The following is a 19,010-nucleotide window of genomic DNA, read 5'->3' as shown; positions in this document are numbered from 1 at the left end:
CTAATCTAAAATGATCCGGTTCATTTATTTTTGCCAAAGCGCTGGCTGGCATTTAGGAGCCTAGAAATAGGATATTCGTGAAAGCAAATATAGTGTAATTGCAGTCAGTATTTTGCGATTCCCAATTTATTTTATTTCCATTTTATACCAGACTACGCATCAGAGACTACAGCATTCTGTAGATACACAATCTGCACACGCGTATATCTGTATTGTAATTACTATAGTGTGAGTCCTATACCACAAATGTGATTGGCTAGTGTTGCAACAATGTCTCTTTAAAGTCCCCATCGGTGCGATAATATCAGACACTGTGAGACCCTTGCGTGACATTAAAGAACACTTTACTCCTGTGCCAGATTTATCACAATTCATTTGATTTAATCATGTTTTCAGACTCAGTCTTCCTTGCAAATGTTACTCAGCATTACGTTTCATTCAATTCAAGGGACCCTGAAGGTATCTAGTCAAACTAAACATATTCAATCTCATGGTGAAATAACTTCCGAACAAGTCTGTTACACTCTTGCCAGTATTAGAGTGGTCTAATACTAGAGTGGAATAGTTTACATATTGCCTTGATGAATCCGATGAGCCTGTTTGATCTAAAAAGGGAAGAATTGAAATCCTCTTTGCAGTGATGGGGGTTGGTTTGGTTGGCTGGGAAGCCAGTGGAGATCTTTGCAGAAGAAGAACAATGTGTACGAAAGATTGGCCAGTCAGCAATAGCAGCAAGGCTGGAGTTGGGTCAAGTGATTATAAAGAAAGCCAATGAGGATAACACTTTGGCATTCAATTAGCAAGATGGTGATGAACTGAATGTAGTGTTTGTTGCATCCTGAGTTACACAGATCTTATCCATACTTCCATACTTCGTGGTGTACACAGATGGAAGAATTGATTGATTGATGGATGGATTGATTGGGAGAGATGATTGGGAAGTGAAGGCAACATATTATATTACACCAGCTAGTCATGCTTGTTTAACGTGAGTTATATTGTGATTAGTTAGGATGAGTAATAGCAATAAAGAGGATTAGTAATAATTTGAGTTACAGTGAGGAAGTGGAAGGAAGAAAGATGATCAGTCTATAAGGAAAAAAATGTAACCAACTATCAGGGTCAAGTCAAAGCTCAAGACAGTTAAAGTTTGAGTCAGCTCCCGTCAGTAAAATCCTATTCAGAACTATTGATGAGTAACTGAACAATTGGCCAAGTGAACAACTGACTGGAAATAATTTTTGTTGACTGTTTTTCCTTGAAATATTGGTCAAAGTAATTCTTTTTGTAACCATACCCTGATGATTTATTTATATATAAATCAATATCCTTCACGAGTCATCATACATTAAAAGGCAACTTCAGCTTCAAATTAATACTCTTTTTTTATATAGCAATTACGTATAGAATAATTATAAGGAAACATATCCCATTCCTGACACCAATATTTTGTATATGAAGATGTATTGATTTATGTATTAATCTAGAATGTTTTAAAGGAAATTCTACTATGCTACATAATACTATTTCTGGCTGAATAATCTGTATCGAGGGACTTCAACTAGGATCTACTATATGTACAAAATGGGTGCATTCATCTTGTGCAAATATTAGCAGTAGAAGGTCGCATGTGGCAGAGCTCAGTGACGTCACTGGATGCCATCTTTCCAACATATGAGTTTTGGGTTATGTCTATCTCAACCAATTAGCACAGGAGCTTCACGAAATGTGTTTCCGTGGGTAAGTAGCCACGTTCAAGTCTACAATCCCAATGTGTAATGAGACTCTGCAGCTTGAGTGGTGCAATGCTCACTGAAATGGCACTATGTAGCTGTGAACAGATTGAAATTGTATTCAATGGAGTGAAATACTGCTCTGGTAGCCCGAAATGATGACACAAGGTTTGGTGGCTACCCGTACAAATCTCCCTGGTTAAAATTTGGTGGAGGACAAATGGTCAGAAGCTGCTTTTCATGATTCAGGTGAAAGGGTAGCTTACTACCATACCATCTTTAGATTGTAAGCTCATATAGACACGGTCTTCCTCACCTACTGTTCCCCTATGTCATACATGTTTTGGTAGAATTAAATGTTTTTTTTTTCCTATTGTGTACAGTGTATTTCTGCAGCGCATGTTGGCGATATATAAATAGTTGGCATTACTAGAAATATACAAATATGTACTTTTAATGTGTTGCAAGAGTTTAAGGAGTTGATATTTAATATTTAAGCGTATCAATGATGCCCACGCACACATAATTCTTCACTGGCATTAGTATGGAAGACACCCCACTAACCCAAACCTCATCACCAATTTAGGGTTGGCCGGCAACATAATCTGCAAATATTATAGTCTCAAGTCACCGGCAAGAACTAACACCAACAGTAATGTTTTAACGTCAAATTTCAAGAATAGCAGAGAAAAAGCTGTAATAGCCAGTAGGTGACCACCTCCTGTTAAGTGTCTAGTTTTGGAATCTGATGTTTGACAGTCAGATTTACGCATACGCTTGACCACATAGTATCTATCTATCTATCTTTCTATCTATAAGAAGAGCCAAATTCGCCCAGTCAGCACAGAGTGTGAAGGAAGCACTAAGGGCTGCGTAACTATTATAATTGACTTAGAATGTTAAGCGGTCCAGGTGAGTTATCACTGTGAATTTGCGAGAGGGATCAGAAGACCAGCGGTGTTCATTTTTGCAGCAGACAGCATTATAGGATGAAGCATAGGTTTATCCAACCCCCCCACCCCCCTCCTGGAATTTTGGGATTTCCAACAATCCGTGATAATTGCCATGTTTTTCTTCTATCACAAATTTTAAAGTATACGTACCTCCGTGCCAGAAGCAAAGAACAAAAAAATGTGCTTACTGGATGTTTTTAAACCGTGTAATTAAAAGATAAGTAATAGTTTTATCATATATTGCACCCAAGAATCCCTGGAGGGTACATTCTGTGTAATGTGTTGTTATTGCTCAATCCTTTCATACAATTCTCCGAATTTCACCCTGTGTATAGAGTCATGGTTTTTTGTGTGTGTGTTTTTAGACATGACTAACTATTTTATCTTACTGCCCCTTGCACAGTACATAAAACAGTCTTATAGACACCCCGAAAATACCAAGAATGTGACACGGAGGATCTGTTGGGGTTGATGAATTGTATAATGCAGGCTATAGTAGCCGAGCTGTGAACATAGCTGAGTTGGGGAATATTTTTTCAGATGTTACAAATTTTGTTATTTTAACTGAAAGTCTAGCTGTGTTTATGAAATGTAATAATAAAGCTTTAAAGATTTCGAGTCTCATATCCTGAAAGAATATATAAAAAAAATAAAATAATAATAATAAAAAACTGTAGAATCCTATTTATATTTTCATGGAGGCACAGATCTGTCTTAAAAAAACCCTCTGAGTTATTCTTTCTCGTTACTGTACATGTCTAGGCTTTTTTGAGTAGATAGCTGTTGCTTAGCAACCTGTAAATAGTGCATGTGGAGTAAGACAGCAATGTTTGGCACATGTCTCTGTGTCTCACCTCATCATAACACAAGGCACGCTACTACATAACTCTGTAAATTAATCAAGGCACCATACCCACTTCAACTTATTGAAACATTTATGGTGTTTGGAGTCCCCTTGCGTAATCAATCATCGGGTCTGACACTGAATGTATGGCCCATGACTCCACGTCCACTGAAGGTATGGCTATGGTGGAGTGGAGCACTGCTTTATCCGTACCAAATCATACCAGTAATGGCTGCTGCTCTCAGCCAATCGCTGCCACCCTTCTCCGCTCGGGCTAGGGCGAAAGCATTAACCTGAGAACCAATGAGGGCTGCAGGCACCCAGAGAACCTCATTCTGTGTCAAACAGAGCAAAGAACAATGGAGTCATGCCAGAGAACTCCAGACACTATAACCACTTCAAAAACATGATATAGTTATGGGGTTATAATATCTATATGTAGTAAGGCCTTTTGGCCTGTGTTTGTGGGAGGGGCGTATGACACACCCCTTCCCTACTTAAGGGACACCCCTTACCTGGCTCCATACCTTCGAGGTCAGCGTTGCATCCTGAATCCACTTCCGGTTCACGGACGGCGCCATCTTGCTTTCGGAAACCCGCGTTTTTCTTCGGTGTCAGCTGTGTCCAGGAACTCCTTACAGGTCTTTCCACGGCCAGCCACGCACAAAAAACCCGGTCTTCTTCGCTGATCGAGTCCTCAGGACTTCTCAAACGTAAGTCCGTCGCCCGGATCACTTCCCACGGCGTCGCATTAATTTTCAGCCTCACTTTACGGCCACACGCTTTACGGCCAAAGTCTCAGGCAAATTAACCCTCCGGTTTCCGGAAACCAAGTACTAAGTATGTAGCATTCTTATGCTTTACTTTTTCCCTCCTTTATTTCAGTTTGTTTCTATATAAGTTTTAGTACCTGATAGTAGGATTATTCATTTTTAATGCTGATTATAGTTTATTAAATACCAGTCTGTTTTATATACATATAACGATTATAGCAGGTATTTCATAATTTATGCTGTCACATTAATTATACCTAGGTTAGGGCTCATGTATTATTAGTTCATGATATTATCCTGGTATACATATACATAGTTTTGCTTGAACAACTTTACTTTTTGTGTACCTTCCATTTACACTTAGGAAATTTGTTTTAAACAAACGTTTTTTTTTTTTTCTCCTCCCTGTTTAAACACACCATGTACACTTTTCATTACATGGCACGTGTCATATGCTGACTTTTCTTTATGTACTCAAATTACATACACTAGAAACTCAGATAATTAATCAGGAATAGGTATAATGTATATATGTGATAAAGTTTTCTCTAAATTAATTGTGTATATTACGTTGTCACTACCATGTACACCCGTTTACATGGCACCTACATTTCCTGACCTTTCTGCATATACTCAAACGATATATCGTGTATACAGAACACGGTCCCAACATCTCACACTTTCAGGATTGAATCACACTTTTGGTTTAACCTCTCATACGTCAACTTTTCTGCATATGGTCAATTTTCATAGTTTAAACTCATACTCCCTGATCTGATACTCCATACTCATGATTACTACAGTAGCACGGCCATATATATATTTTAAATTTGGTCACCAGGTATACACATTATATGTAGACACTACAAGCTAATCCTGCGTTACGGTTTTTCTCCATAACAATCAGGCGGGGTACTTCCTTACTCTAATTGTTCCCCTTCAACACATACGGTTAATAAATCAACCACAGCATATCTAGTCTACGTTAGTATCACAGGATCCATTTCTCATACTATCATATCTATTTCTACCCTTTTAGGTTTATCCAGGTTTTCTATACCTTACGCACCATATACGTATACATACTATCAGGTACGTAAGCCTGCTCACGTGTCACATACGTTCTCCCTAAATAGGACATAGAGTACTGGCAAGTTAGGGGTATAGGCCCAAATAGGTATCTCCCCTCTTGGCATACCGCCTATAGTTTAGAGGTCCGCGAGGCCAACACCCCGCCTCAAACGTTTCGGAGGCATACACCCCTCGGGCCACACGTTAGTTAGCCGCCTCGCAAAGTTTAGAGAGGGCGTCACCTGTCACTCCCTTCCCCTGTTTTTCTTTTATTGTCACCGAGAGGCCTACGAATTCCTGCCACTACATGGGTGGCCTCAATATTCCCTCGCGCCAACGCATAGATAGAGCCTCTCATAGCCACTTGGCAAATAGCAGGGCCTCACCTGTCACCAAAGGACAAGATTAATTTTTTCGCCTCACACGGCACAATTAGCCCGCCAGTACATCCCCTGGGTTTCAACACTAACGGTATATTTTCTCATCTAGTATGTCTCAAGAAGGGGTAGAGGATTTCTCCATCCCGAGCACTCCGGCTAGACCAAACTCCCCACCACCGGAAGAAGACATGGCTAGTCCTGCATCATTCAGGTCCTGGACAATCCCTCGCATAACTAGCGAACTCAGGAGGCGACACATTCCTTTCCCCGCTACTGCCAGGAAAGCGGAACTATACAAACTGTTGCACACCTCAACTGATAACTCTGATGCAGGGGAAGGGACTAGCCAGTCTAACCCGACAGATATACATGGCATGCTTACATCCCTCATATCATCCATGGGCAAGGTAAACTCCAGGCTGGAGAAACTGGAATCGGTCACCACAGCCCTTACCTTGGCTGGGTCAGTCACTGTGACCCCTCCGCCACTGGTCGAGTTGCCACTAGTTTCTCCAGCCACCACCTCTGATGAGCAGGAGGTTAACCCTGCCCATATGATACCTGAGCACCTTAAGAAAGACATCCTGGAAGGTAAAGATGTCAACTTAGCTGCACTACTAATTGCCTCCCAGGATGTGGTGGAGCATAAAACTTATGCGTATGAGGATATTTCTGTGGTGGTCAAGTCCAGGGATGCACGCCTAAACAGGAAACTCACCATCCCGGAATTCGTGTTGGCTTTTGGCATCTACCGGGATGTCATATGTGCCGTTTACCCTCACAGGCGTGAGGAATTTGACATGTATATGCACAAGCTGGTGGACCTGGGCAATAAATATGGTGGATCGGCATTCTACGATTACCATAAATCTTTTTCTGCAAAAGTGTCAGGCGCCTTCTCACAGTACGGGACAAGGTCCAACTGGAGTAAGATAGACACAGTGATTTTCTGCAGACACTTTGCAGGGCTAAGGACGCCGGCTTGTGCATACTGCTCCTCCATGTCTCATTCTGCAAATTTTTGTCCCACCACTGCTAACGAGCATACCCACGTGCAAGGACCTAGCTCCGCTGGTCCTACGGAGAAAATAGCTAAAGACAAACTGGGTAGACCTATCAAGTTTCTGGGCAAATCCCAGATATGTAATAACTTTAATGTTGGTACATGTAATTACAGCGGTTGTCGTTTATTGCATATATGCTCAAAATGTTTCAGGGCACATGCAAAAATCATGTGTCCCAATAAAATGTATCCCAAACAGTACCTAACGTCTATCAACATATCCCTACTTGCGACATTTCTGTCACAGCATCCATCTACACATTTAGTAGATTTCATAATCTCTGGTCTATCAGAAGGATTCCACACAGGTTTCATACATATGCCTTCAGGAATCCTGGAATGTCCAAATCTACAATCCGCCCAACACAACCCTACAGCTGTTGACACACTCATAGCTAAAGAAGTGTCAGAAGGTTTTTTATTGGGACCTTTTCAATCCCCTCCTTTCACTACATGGAGGACAAACCCTATCGGGGTTGTCACAGGAAAATCTTCCAACAAGCAGAGACTTATTATCGATTTGTCGGCACCACACACCTCTACCACTCCTATCCTCAACTCCCTAATACCATCGGAGGAATTCTCCCTGCAATATTCCACTATAGACCACGTCATTACGGCTATCTTACAGGCAGGAGTCGGTGCATGGCTCAGTAAGACCGACATAACAAATGCATTCAAACTACTACCAATCCACCCCACACTGTGGCACCTACATGGCATCAAGTGGGAAGGGAACTACTACTTTTTCTCACGACTAACTTTTGGTTCTAAAAGTAGTCCAGCCATATTTGACACATTTGCCGAAATCCTATGCTGGTTACTACTCAATATATCCAGATGCCCTACAGTCATACATTGTCTGGACGATTTCCTAATGGTCGAGGAGAATTCTTCCCCTCCCACTAGCCTCAAAGAAACTGTCAGCCTATTCAACCAGTTGGGGGTCCCAGTCTCCCCTACCAAGACCGAAGGCCCAGATACCATCATCACTTTCCTGGGCATCATGCTAGACTCAGCCAACATGCAAGCTAGCCTACCACGCACCAAGGTAGAAAACATTCTGACAAACATCAACCTCTATATACAACTACGCACTTGCAATCGCAAAGAATTACAATCTTTACTGGGGTCACTCAATTTTGCCATGCGTATTATACCTCAAGGCCGTGCTTTCATATCACGTCTCCTCAGCATGTTCCCACGGTTTCTACATGATACACACAGATTAACCCTAGATACCCAAGCCACGGCAGACCTTCTCATGTGGAGAAACTTTTTAAACTCCTGGAACGGAAAGCATGTTCCTCCCTCAATTGTCTGACACTTCTCCTACTGTTTGGACAGACGCGGCGTCTACCACAGGTTTTGCAGCAATTTTTGGGAACGAATGGCTTTGGGGTAGCTGGCCTTCAGAGGTGCAGGACCTGGAGTGTTTTTTCTCTACCTCAGCTCTTTTCGAGATATATCCCATCGTGGCGGCTGCCGTGGCATGGGGACATCTATGGACAGGTTCATCAGTCAGGTGTTACTCAGACAACCAAGCAACCTGTTCCATTATCAACAAAGGTCGCTCCAACTCCCTTACTATCATGAGATTTTTGAGGAAACTCACTTGGTTGGCAGCATGTCATAATTTTTTCTTGCACTGTGTTCATATTCCAGGTATTTGTAACGAGGCAGCTGATAATTTGTCTCGTTTTAAATTCCAGGCCTTTCATCAACTTCTCCCATCAGCCGCGCTCACAGCCACGGCCACTCCACTGTTCCATCAGCTAACAATGGACTAGACGTTATCATGCAACATTGCAGAACTTTGTCCCAACTAGCTCTATCTACAAATACCAGGAAAACCTACAACAGAGCTTTCAGTTTATTCAAAAGATTCCTTTTGGAACACAACATATTACAACCATTCATCATGACATCTTTTTTAGGTTTTGCCTCTTTTTGCCACCTCAAACTCAAACTTTCTTACAACACAATCAAACTATATCTTACAGGCATCCAACATCACATGCTGACCTTACAACCCAACAACTCAAGTTTCATGTCATCATACCAAATCAAGAACATCCTTAGGGGTATACAAAGATCCGAACCCCCGCATACAGCACAGAGGCTTCCTATAGATTTTCATATCCTTAAGAAATTATCACAACTACTAGATCTAAAACCCTTCTCCTTCAACACAACACTAGTCATCAAAACAGCTATTTATGTGGCTTTTTATGGGTTTCTGAGACCTAGAGAGTTTACCGCCATCAATACAACACAATCCACTCACCTACTGCTTCATTCGCACTTAACCAAACACATGGACTATTATATCCTGACACTACCTCATTCAAAAAACAGTCAACACGCTCCACCCGTAGAGGTTAAATACTATCCGACTCACAACAGTTGGTGCCCCGTCCAAATACTGGACTCTTATACAGAGAGTCTCAAGGCACCACCATCACAACCACTTTTTGTTCTACGAGGTTCAGTTCTCACTACTACCAACTTCATGACCCACGTTAGGTCATTACTAACACAGCTGGGACTCAAGCCAGCTAACTATTCAGGCCACTCCTTCCGCATAGGAGCGGCCTCCACAGCCTCCAGTGTTAACATACCGGTTCATGTTATCAAGACACTGGGGCGCTGGAAATCATCCGCTTACACACGGTACATTCCTAACCCTGTACAAGAAGTAAGGAATGCTTTTCAGAACATGTCTTGTTAAGTTTGTATATTGGTAGTTTGTATTAAAATGTTGAAATTTCTATTTTTGCCCTCTTTATTTTCAGGCCTACCTCATCGTCGGTTTCGGCACACCACAACCGACTTGCTACTTTTATACCATCCTACACTTATTAGGTCTTATTTCTCTTTGCCATCATGAGCCCTTCACACAAGTAGTAAGGCCTTTTGGCCTGTGTTTGTGGGAGGGGCGTATGACACACCCCTTCCCTACTTAAGGGACACCCCTTACCTGGCTCCATACCTTCGAGGTCAGCGTTGCATCACCCTCCCACCCACACCTCTTTATCAACTCCTTTTTCTTACATTTCTTCTTGGTGGGCCCTCTTTATTTTCAGGCCTACCTCATCGTCGGTTTCGGCACACCACAACCGACTTGCTACTTTTATACCATCCTACACTTATTAGGTCTTATTTCTCTTTGCCATCATGAGCCCTTCACACAAGTAGTAAGGCCTTTTGGCCTGTGTTTGTGGGAGGGGCGTATGACACACCCCTTCCCTACTTAAGGGACACCCCTTACCTGGCTCCATACCTTCGAGGTCAGCGTTGCATCACCCTCCCACCCACACCTCTTTATCAACTCCTTTTTCTTACATTTCTTCTTGGTGGGCCCTCTTTATTTTCAGGCCTACCTCATCGTCGGTTTCGGCACACCACAACCGACTTGCTACTTTTATACCATCCTACACTTATTAGGTCTTATTTCTCTTTGCCATCATGAGCCCTTCACACAAATATATATATATCTAGATATAGGTATGTTTTAAAAAGTGCAGAAAATAGAGTATTTGCAACAAACTATTCAATCTATCATTCTTGTAGCAATTTGTAAAGCACTACAGAATAAGTTGTTTAAATCCCAATAATATTAATAAAAACAACAAAAGTGGATGTGAAAACATGTTTTGTTTTTTTCCAATTTGCAAATGTGTAAATCATTTTCTCATCTAACAAAGAGGTATGAAAGCACATGGTGTATTCATGTACCTGTGTACATAACTAGCGAGACGCACTGTGCGTGCCCAGGTATAAAAACCGTGTGTGTGCCAACACACGTGTTAGAAGTCTTGCTAGCGTGTGAGCACATGCTTTCTCTACTATAACATGGGGGTTTATTCACTAAGGTGTGAAATGTAGCCAACTAAAAGCCAATTGGAGGAACTGAGACAAAAATAGTCAAACTGTGACTAGAGCTAAATTGGTGATTTTTTCCAGATTAGCTAGGATAGCCTAAATGTTTCCATTCAGATGTGAATTTGCTACAATTTGGAGTTTATAGAATAAATATAAATATTTATTTTTATTTATTTATTTTCCCAATTAAAAATGTGCAGATATATTCTTAATATTTTCTTATATATTCTTGGAGCGAAACTTGTACATTTTAGACACCTTTATAATGTTGTAATTAAAAGTGTGCACACGTTTTTTAATGAATTGTACAAATTGTGGTCTTTTTATCTATGGCTTGCGTGAACTAAAATTCTTAGCGTTGGAAAATCGAGACACCAATAAATTATCCTCAGCAAAAAACACAGTAGGAATTTCTGCTTTTCCAGAAATATAAATATAAAATGTTTTATTGTTTGAAAGTCATCTATAATCGTTTTACCAAGGAATGAGGCAAAAGATATGCTGAGCATGTTTGGACCTTTTTAGAGTTTAGATATTTGAGCCAACGATAGACAGAGGGACAGAAAATGATTAAAACCATGTGAATGTGGATCATACGTCAGCTTATCACAACTCCCTGTTTAGTAAATAAATGCTTAACCTACATTACCAAAGGGGCAAAGAGTATTGCAATGCTGACACGACATTTTTGGTAATTATTGGACAAGCTTTATATTATTGTCATTCTATCTGTAGCCCCCCAACATGGGGTACTGATAATATCTGGAAGTATCCCATCACTGCCATTAGGGTATCAAAGACATCTTCTGCACCCAAAGAGTTAAAAGCAGAACTATACACAGATGTATGTATCTATGTATGTATGTATGTATCTATGTATGTGTATATGTATGTATGTATCTATGTATGTATGTATGTATCTATGTATGTGTATATGTATGTATGTATCTATGTATGTGTATATGTATGTGTATATGTATGTATGTATCTATGTATGTGTATATGTATGTATGTATGTATCTATGTATGTGTATATGTATGTATGTATCTATGTATGTGTATATGTATGTATGTATCTATGTATGTGTATATGTATGTATGTGTATATGTATGTATGTATCTATGTATGGGCATATGTATGTATGCATCTATGTATGTATGTATGTATCTATGTATGTGTATATGTATGTGAGTATGTATGTATCTATGTATGTGTATATGTATGTATGTATGTATATGTATCTATGTATGTGTATATGTGTGTATGTGTATATGTATGTATGTATGTATATGTATCTATGTATGTGTATATGTGTGTATGTGTATATGTATGTATGTATCTATGTATGGGTATATGTATGTATGCATCTATGTATGTGTATATGTGTGTATGTATCTATGTATGTGAATATGTATCTATGTATGTATGTATATGTATCTATGTATGTGTATATGTATGTATGTATATATGTATATATGTATCTATGTATGTATCTATGTATGTATGTGTATATGTATGTATGTATGTATGTATGTATGTATCCAAGTATGGGTATATGCATGTATATATCTATCTATGTATGTGTATATGTGTATATGTATGTATGTATGTGTATATGTTTGTATGTATATGTATCTATGTATGTGTATATGTATCTATGTATGTGTATATGTATCTATGTATGTGTATATGTATATATCTATGTATGTGTATATGTATGTGTATATGTATCTATGTATGTGTATATGTAAGTATCTATGTATGTGTATATGTATGTGTATATGTATCTATGTATGTGTATATGTAAGTATCTATGTATGTGTATATGTATCTATATATGTGTATATGTATGTATCTATGTATGTGTATATGTATTATCTATGTATGTGTATATGTATCTATATATGTGTATATGTATGTATCTATGTATGTGTATATGTTTGTATGTATGTATATGTATGTATTTATGTATGTGTATATGTGGGTATACGTATGTGTAAATACACCCACAGATAAAAGTCCAGCCATCAGATAAAGTGACAATTCCATGAGAACATACTTTTTAATGCCAGATTGTATCACAATGTCCAAACAATTCCCAGCGACAGAAAACATTGAGTGAATTTGCCGTAGAGGCAAACAGAAGGGCTGGGTTTTAATAACTGTGCGCGATACATTATCATTTAATTTCATCTCCAGTCCCTTCCCAACATTATACTGGAGCAAAGAGGGAGAGAGAGTGAGTGAAAGGGTGAGTGTGAGAGAGTGTGTGTGCCTGAGAGTGAGAGGGTGAGTGCGAGTGTAGAAGAAAGGGTGAGTGTGAGAAAGAGAGAGAGTGAGTGTGAGACAGAGAGTGAGTGTGATAGAGAGGGTGAGTGTGAGATGTAATGTGAGTGTGGAAGGGACATAGAGAACATGTGAATATGAGTGACATACGGTGATTCCCTAAACTGGGAATTGTAATAAATTGAAATATAGATTGGAAACATTTAGGAAAACATTCAAAATCTCCTGCTCAGATCTAGTCACAGTTTGGCTAATTCAGTCTAAATATGTCAATCCGGATTTCAATCCATTAGAATGTGTAGTTTAGTAATTAATCCTAACATGAACAAGGAAGAGCAAGAACGAGTGTGAGAAGGGGTGAGTGTAAGAATAAGAGTGAGTGTCTAAGAACAAGTGTGTGAGTAAATGTGAGCAATTATGAGTGTGTTTGTGCGTGTATGTGGGCATTTATGAGTGTGTTTGTGAGAGTGTGTGTGTGTATGTGAGAATTTATGAGTATGTTTGTAAGAGTGTGTGTGAGTGTATGTGAGAATTTATGAGTGTGTTTTATGAGAGTGTTTGTGAGTGTGTGAGAATTGATGTGTGTTTGTAAGAGTGTTTGTGAGTGTGTGTGAGAATGTATGGGTGTGTTTGTGAGTGTATACAAGAGAGACAGGGTCATTTAATAAAGTGAGTATTCCCATTTAAGCCCAGAGTTGCTGACCGCCAGTCACCCATGGTTTAGAGGAATTTTCCAGTTTGCAGATTTTGACCTTAAATTTGAAATTTACTTTGAATTCTTACTTGAGTAAATAACTGTGACAATGTGAGTGTGAGAGGGGATTGAGCAGAAGGTGAGTGGTGTTTTTATTATTTATTTAAAGGATATATTAGTAAAAACAGAAAGAATACATGAATTATTGCAACTTTTGGGGAGAATCTCTCCCAGTGATGGAATCAGATCATTCACAGAATAGTAAGATATCTTGTAGCAGTGATTAGCTATGTCTGCGAGTCTATAAAATATCGAATAAAACAGATATATATATAAGATGTCTAACACTCCATGGGTCAGACATGGAGGTTGTTGGATAAATTGCAATATGGTGATTTTATAACATGTCCATCCATGCACACACCAGGGAAAGCCCGATTGAGGAGAGTAAGCTCTTGAGGTCAGATTCCACAGACAGTGAAGTTACTATAGGCAGTGACGGTGACTCTGGCACCCTAGATGTTTGTGAAATACAATTCCCATGAATCACAGCCAGCCTAAATGTACTCAATAAATAAATATCCTCAAACAGACTACCGTTAAGGGGATAAACCCACAGTTATTGCAGGAGAACAGGCCACCTCTGGTGCTTGAGACTAACTTTCCCATGAGGCTCAGCATGATGGGAGTTGTTGTCCCAAGGAGTGGAAATGTCAGCAGCTCCCTCAGAAGGGTGTATAAATTCTGAGTCCACCTGGATTCACCCTTTCTCTCTTGCCAAATGAATACTTGCTGATTGAAGGAGAGAGCAGTGTCTGGGTCACCCACAGATAACAGCTCCTGGGCTTCCCTCCTCATTCACATAACTATTTAACCCTCTTACTGCCACAGCCCTGCAGCAATGCAGGAATTCTGCAAACCTGATTAACCCTTTGCTCTCCTATCCCTGGACATGAATCCCCATAGATTGTCCAATACAGAGATTGAAGTCATTATTGTTATGAGATCAACTCACTATTCAAGAACTATCTCAAAAGAGACATTAAACCCCAGTGAATCCCTTAGTGTTGTATACCAGTCATGACAGCTAATCACTTTGTATTATAATTATACAAACACTGATGTATTTATGATAAATAATAATTGACCCCTTATTGCCCAGGGCAGGACATGCTCTAAACACAGCTATGCATGCCATTGTTTTCTCCCTGTAGGCTGCACAGCAATCTCAGCACTCACAGGTAATCCCAGAGCTGTCAGGAGAGCAGCAGAGCATTGCCCCCCAAATCTGTCATCAGCCCCAGCCTGCTCCCATTGCTTTCCATGTCTAGCTAAGAAAACAGCCAGAGCAGGAGCAGACAGTTGGATGCAAGTTGACAGGCATGTAGAGCAAGCTCACTGACAAAACACAGGACAAGGCTGGATCTCAGCAGATCCCTGCTTGCTACCGGTGACAAACATCCCCAAATATCCTGGGCATGTGTAGTGGGGCAAGTAAAAGCTTGTGGGACAAGATCATCCAAAGGATACATTGCAGCAACATGGTTTTATCAGAGTTCTAAGGGATGGGCTGCGTCTTGACTATAATAACTCCCATGATGGCCAGTCAGCCAGCCAGAGGGCAACAGTGGCCGGAATGCAACAGGCACCAGTCAGCCACAGAAAGGTGAATAGAACCCCACCTGCCCTTCTTCCCAAAATTAGCATTCAGTAAAGCAGGGGCAGATCATAGGTGTTATAGTGAAGAACAGGTGATATGGGAAATTGGGATATTATATTAATTGTATGAATATCTAGTGTAACAGGAATGTCTCACCTTGGGGGCATTATTACATGTTGCCCCACCCGTCTGCACAAGCCCCCATAAATGTGTAAGGCAGTATATTAAGGCTACTCACCACCACAGTCCTATGATGTTAGCAGGACACAGGAGTATAAAGAACAGCCCCAGCTGGGTCCTGGGCAGGGGCATCATGCTGGGTGAGGAAGGGAATGGGGGCACAGGGTGCAGGTAAAGGTCCCTCTATCTTCTCCAATCCAGGGCAGGGCAGGACACACAGAGAGTCAGGTCCACAGGTAGAAGGCTCCCAGGAATGTGAGGATTCCTCTCTCTGCTCCCTGTGGGGATGCTGGGATTGGGAGCTCAGGAGCTGCCTCTAAGCATGTGCTGAGTACACTGGGGGCATCTGATCTCACTGGCTCCAGAGCGCAGTCAGCGGGCAGACACAGACCTGCAAGCTGAGCTAGGAGTGGGGAACCCGGCAGGGAGGGACACTGAAGGGTCGGGGGAGGAGTGAAGGAGAGGAGTGGAAGCAGAGGGAGGTGAGAGGAGTGAGAATGGAAACGTAAAGTGTAGGAGAAGTAGGAGTGAAATCACTAATTAGCCTGAGAGGGGTATGCACTAAACAGGGGGGACTCTGGACCAACATGTCCTGCGCTGTTTATTATTTTGGGATGTCCCCACTTTCCAGACTTAATAATAACCCAGGAGGGACAGGCTCTCACAGTAGTAATTACTGGTGACCTTGGGCCATATTGGACAGGAGATTGACTCACAGACTAATAGTTACTTCAAAAAGTATCAGTAGGATATGGGGGTATGTGGGAGGAAGGAACAGGGCAGGTGTGTGGAGGGGGGAGTTACTCATACACCCCTCCTATCACTGTTATTGGGGATTTGATCCCATTACTCTGTGATGGAGCGAGGCAGGCCAGTACTATAGTAAATAAGTGCTAAAATAACTTTATTGGGCAGTAATTCACTACACTGGGATTTGGGTGGATCTTACAAGGGAATTACACATTTTAGGGAAAAACATTCACATTCTTTTTCAATATAGCTCATTTAGCATTAATCTTGTAATTCCTTCACCAATTCTCTGTAATTCACAATTCAAGAAGCACTAAAGTCTGAATTGTTTATTCTGAAACTCAGAGTTCTGAGACAGAATTCTTCATAATATTATTATTATTAGCAATAATACAGCGCTAACACGGAACCTTACAATTATACAGTGGTCATTATTACAAATCATTGGCACAATAATAATATTGACAAAGAAGGGCCTAGTCAGATAAGCTAACAATCTAGGAGATAAATGATTACTGAGCATGAATGCTTTCTATTTATCGCTCTCTACAGACCATTAAAGAGATTATTCAATAAACTGGGAATTGTGAAATAAAGCAGAGATATAGAATATCACCAAATCTGCTAATCTGGCCTAAACCTTACAGTTTGTTTTCCATCAATACAAATCACTGTTTAGTGGAAAAACTGTTGGCAAAACACCTTAGCAAAATTAACACCAAGAAATGTTTGTGATTTGAAATCCATTTTCTAAAGTTGGCAAATAAATCCTCTAAACTGCGCGTTGTTTTCCTCCATTTTCCTAATTGGTAGTCAGCTAAACATACATCGCCATGAATTGACAATTAGCAAATAACTAAAATATTCAATTTCTTTTTCATCAACCCATCGTGTGCAAGTGTTTTTACACTAATAGTGTTATACTACACAATAAAACATTATAGTACTTTAGTAGATCCTGCTTGTAAATATCGCTACATGGAAACCTTCGTTATGTGAAAATGACCGCAACAAGCAAATGGAATTGTAATGATAAATTGGGGAGTCGAATATTAATGCACAAAGGTATATACACCACACTATACACAGCTCTATGTTAAAGTCATTTAATATAAACACAATAACTTAAAGCTACGCCGATACCGCCTTTGATGCCCTATCTCTTGGGCGGCATAGTTAATTGGGGAGAGTTCTTGTGATATATTGTACATACATGTCAGAAGTAAGTAATGTGAAGGCAGACTTGGCCGTGTCCTGCTGGGGGAGGGAGAGATCAGAACTATAAAATAAAAATCAAGAGAAGTTATAAAAAAAAATAGTAATAATAATAATAAATATTTGGAGAAAGATTAATAGGCTAAAAGAAAGGCAAACAAGAGATAGATAGAAAGATAGGAAATCAAAGTTAGTGTTTTTATGGCCAGAAAGATATATAGGAAGAGAAATGACCTAGCACATCGCAGAGGGCCGGAACCATATATTAAAGAGAGGTGTGTTTACATTAAAAACGTATACAGTGTATATGGGAAAATATCTTAAAATAGCGCAATTATTGTCGGAATGTTGGGCATCATTTTAATCACTTTGCCAAAATGAGTTGGTATGGCGATATCCGCACTCCGATAATTAATGGGAATTTGGGGAGTTTCAGTATCCAGAATCTTCGATATCCAGCTGAGGCCCCCCACCCCAGGGTTACAGCACAAAGTTCTCTGTTGTGATATAATGAATGGTGCTGCTATAAATGTCGCTATAGTGACTCATCTCTCGTCATAGCGCAACGTTATAACAGCGTCAATATTATCACGCTTCACATTTTAAACTCGCCATATTAATGGTGAAAGTTTTGCAGTTTATTTAAGTTTATTTTAATAAACATACTAACAAAGAAAAATCATAAAGTATATCTAACTTAGCAGAAACAATAAAAAAAAGTACAAAACAGGTGCACCGACTTCCAGCATTGCGGCCAATGGAGGATCTCGCAAGACTGCCGTCACTGGTGAATGCTGTAGGGATTGACATTGTAGCTCTGCCGAGTGTCTAAAGAAAGTCAGGGGGAAGAAAAATACCCAAAGCAAAGTAGTCCCTACGTTGTCTTATGTTTTTAGTTTAATTAAAAATGAAACAAAGACAGGGTAGAGAAGAGGAGGGAATTGGGAAAAGATAAGTACGGCGTAAATTGAGAACTGTAGAGAAATCAATGCGAATTGAAAGCGAAATTTACACATCACGCCACAATAGCTGAATTATAAAAACTTTAGAAGTTGTTCAGGTTTTCCAGTTTGAAAGTTTTGGAGTGAAATGTTTGGTTTACTTTGAATTCACCTTGAATCACCGACAGGCCGCTCCTTAGTAATTTATAAACTCCTGCCTCCAAACATCGAATCATAACGGGCGACTCACCCACTGAAGGGGCGCACTTGACAGACAGCTTCCCAGCCGACCCCTAGCATAAAGGACCACGCAGAGAGCTTTGCGAGAGCTGGTTTTATGAAGCACTCAGGCTGGACTCTCTGAAGAGGCTGGTCAGATAGCTCAGTGGGCTATCAGTAGAATCTGTTCAGCCCTTGGGTTGCAGATTCAAATCCTGGCAGGGTTGACTCAGCCTTTCATCCTTCCAAGCTTGATTAAATGAGTACCATTAAATTGGGTAATAGTAACAACCCCTGGATGTTGTGCTAAGGTAACATCCCCGGGACGCACTTGAAAACCAGAGTGATCTGAATGTACCTTT

At 40.3% G+C, this 19,010-nt stretch overlaps 1 protein-coding gene across 2 annotated transcripts in view; it reads right to left on the bottom strand.

Annotated features, from left to right (window-relative positions):
* The window catches only part of WNT6 (Wnt family member 6), an 87,361-nt gene extending 71,389 nt beyond the window's left edge, over nt 1–15,972 (bottom strand). Inside the window, exon 1 of one of the 2 annotated variants that reach the window (XM_063429285.1) lies at nt 15,582–15,972. In XM_063429285.1, the coding sequence (XP_063285355.1) occupies nt 15,582–15,658 (77 nt within the window). In that variant the 5' untranslated portion in view covers nt 15,659–15,972. The remainder of the gene's footprint in view (nt 1–15,581) is intronic. The other variant, XM_063429286.1, reaches the window with a different exon arrangement.
* Nucleotides 15,973–19,010: the final 3,038 nt, after the last annotated feature.

This window comes from Pelobates fuscus, chromosome 8 (assembly GCF_036172605.1).
Source record: "Pelobates fuscus isolate aPelFus1 chromosome 8, aPelFus1.pri, whole genome shotgun sequence".
Taxonomy (NCBI): Eukaryota; Metazoa; Chordata; class Amphibia; order Anura; family Pelobatidae; genus Pelobates; species Pelobates fuscus.
Note: the sequence above shows the minus strand (reverse complement) of the source record. Positions and strands in the feature narration are given on the sequence as shown.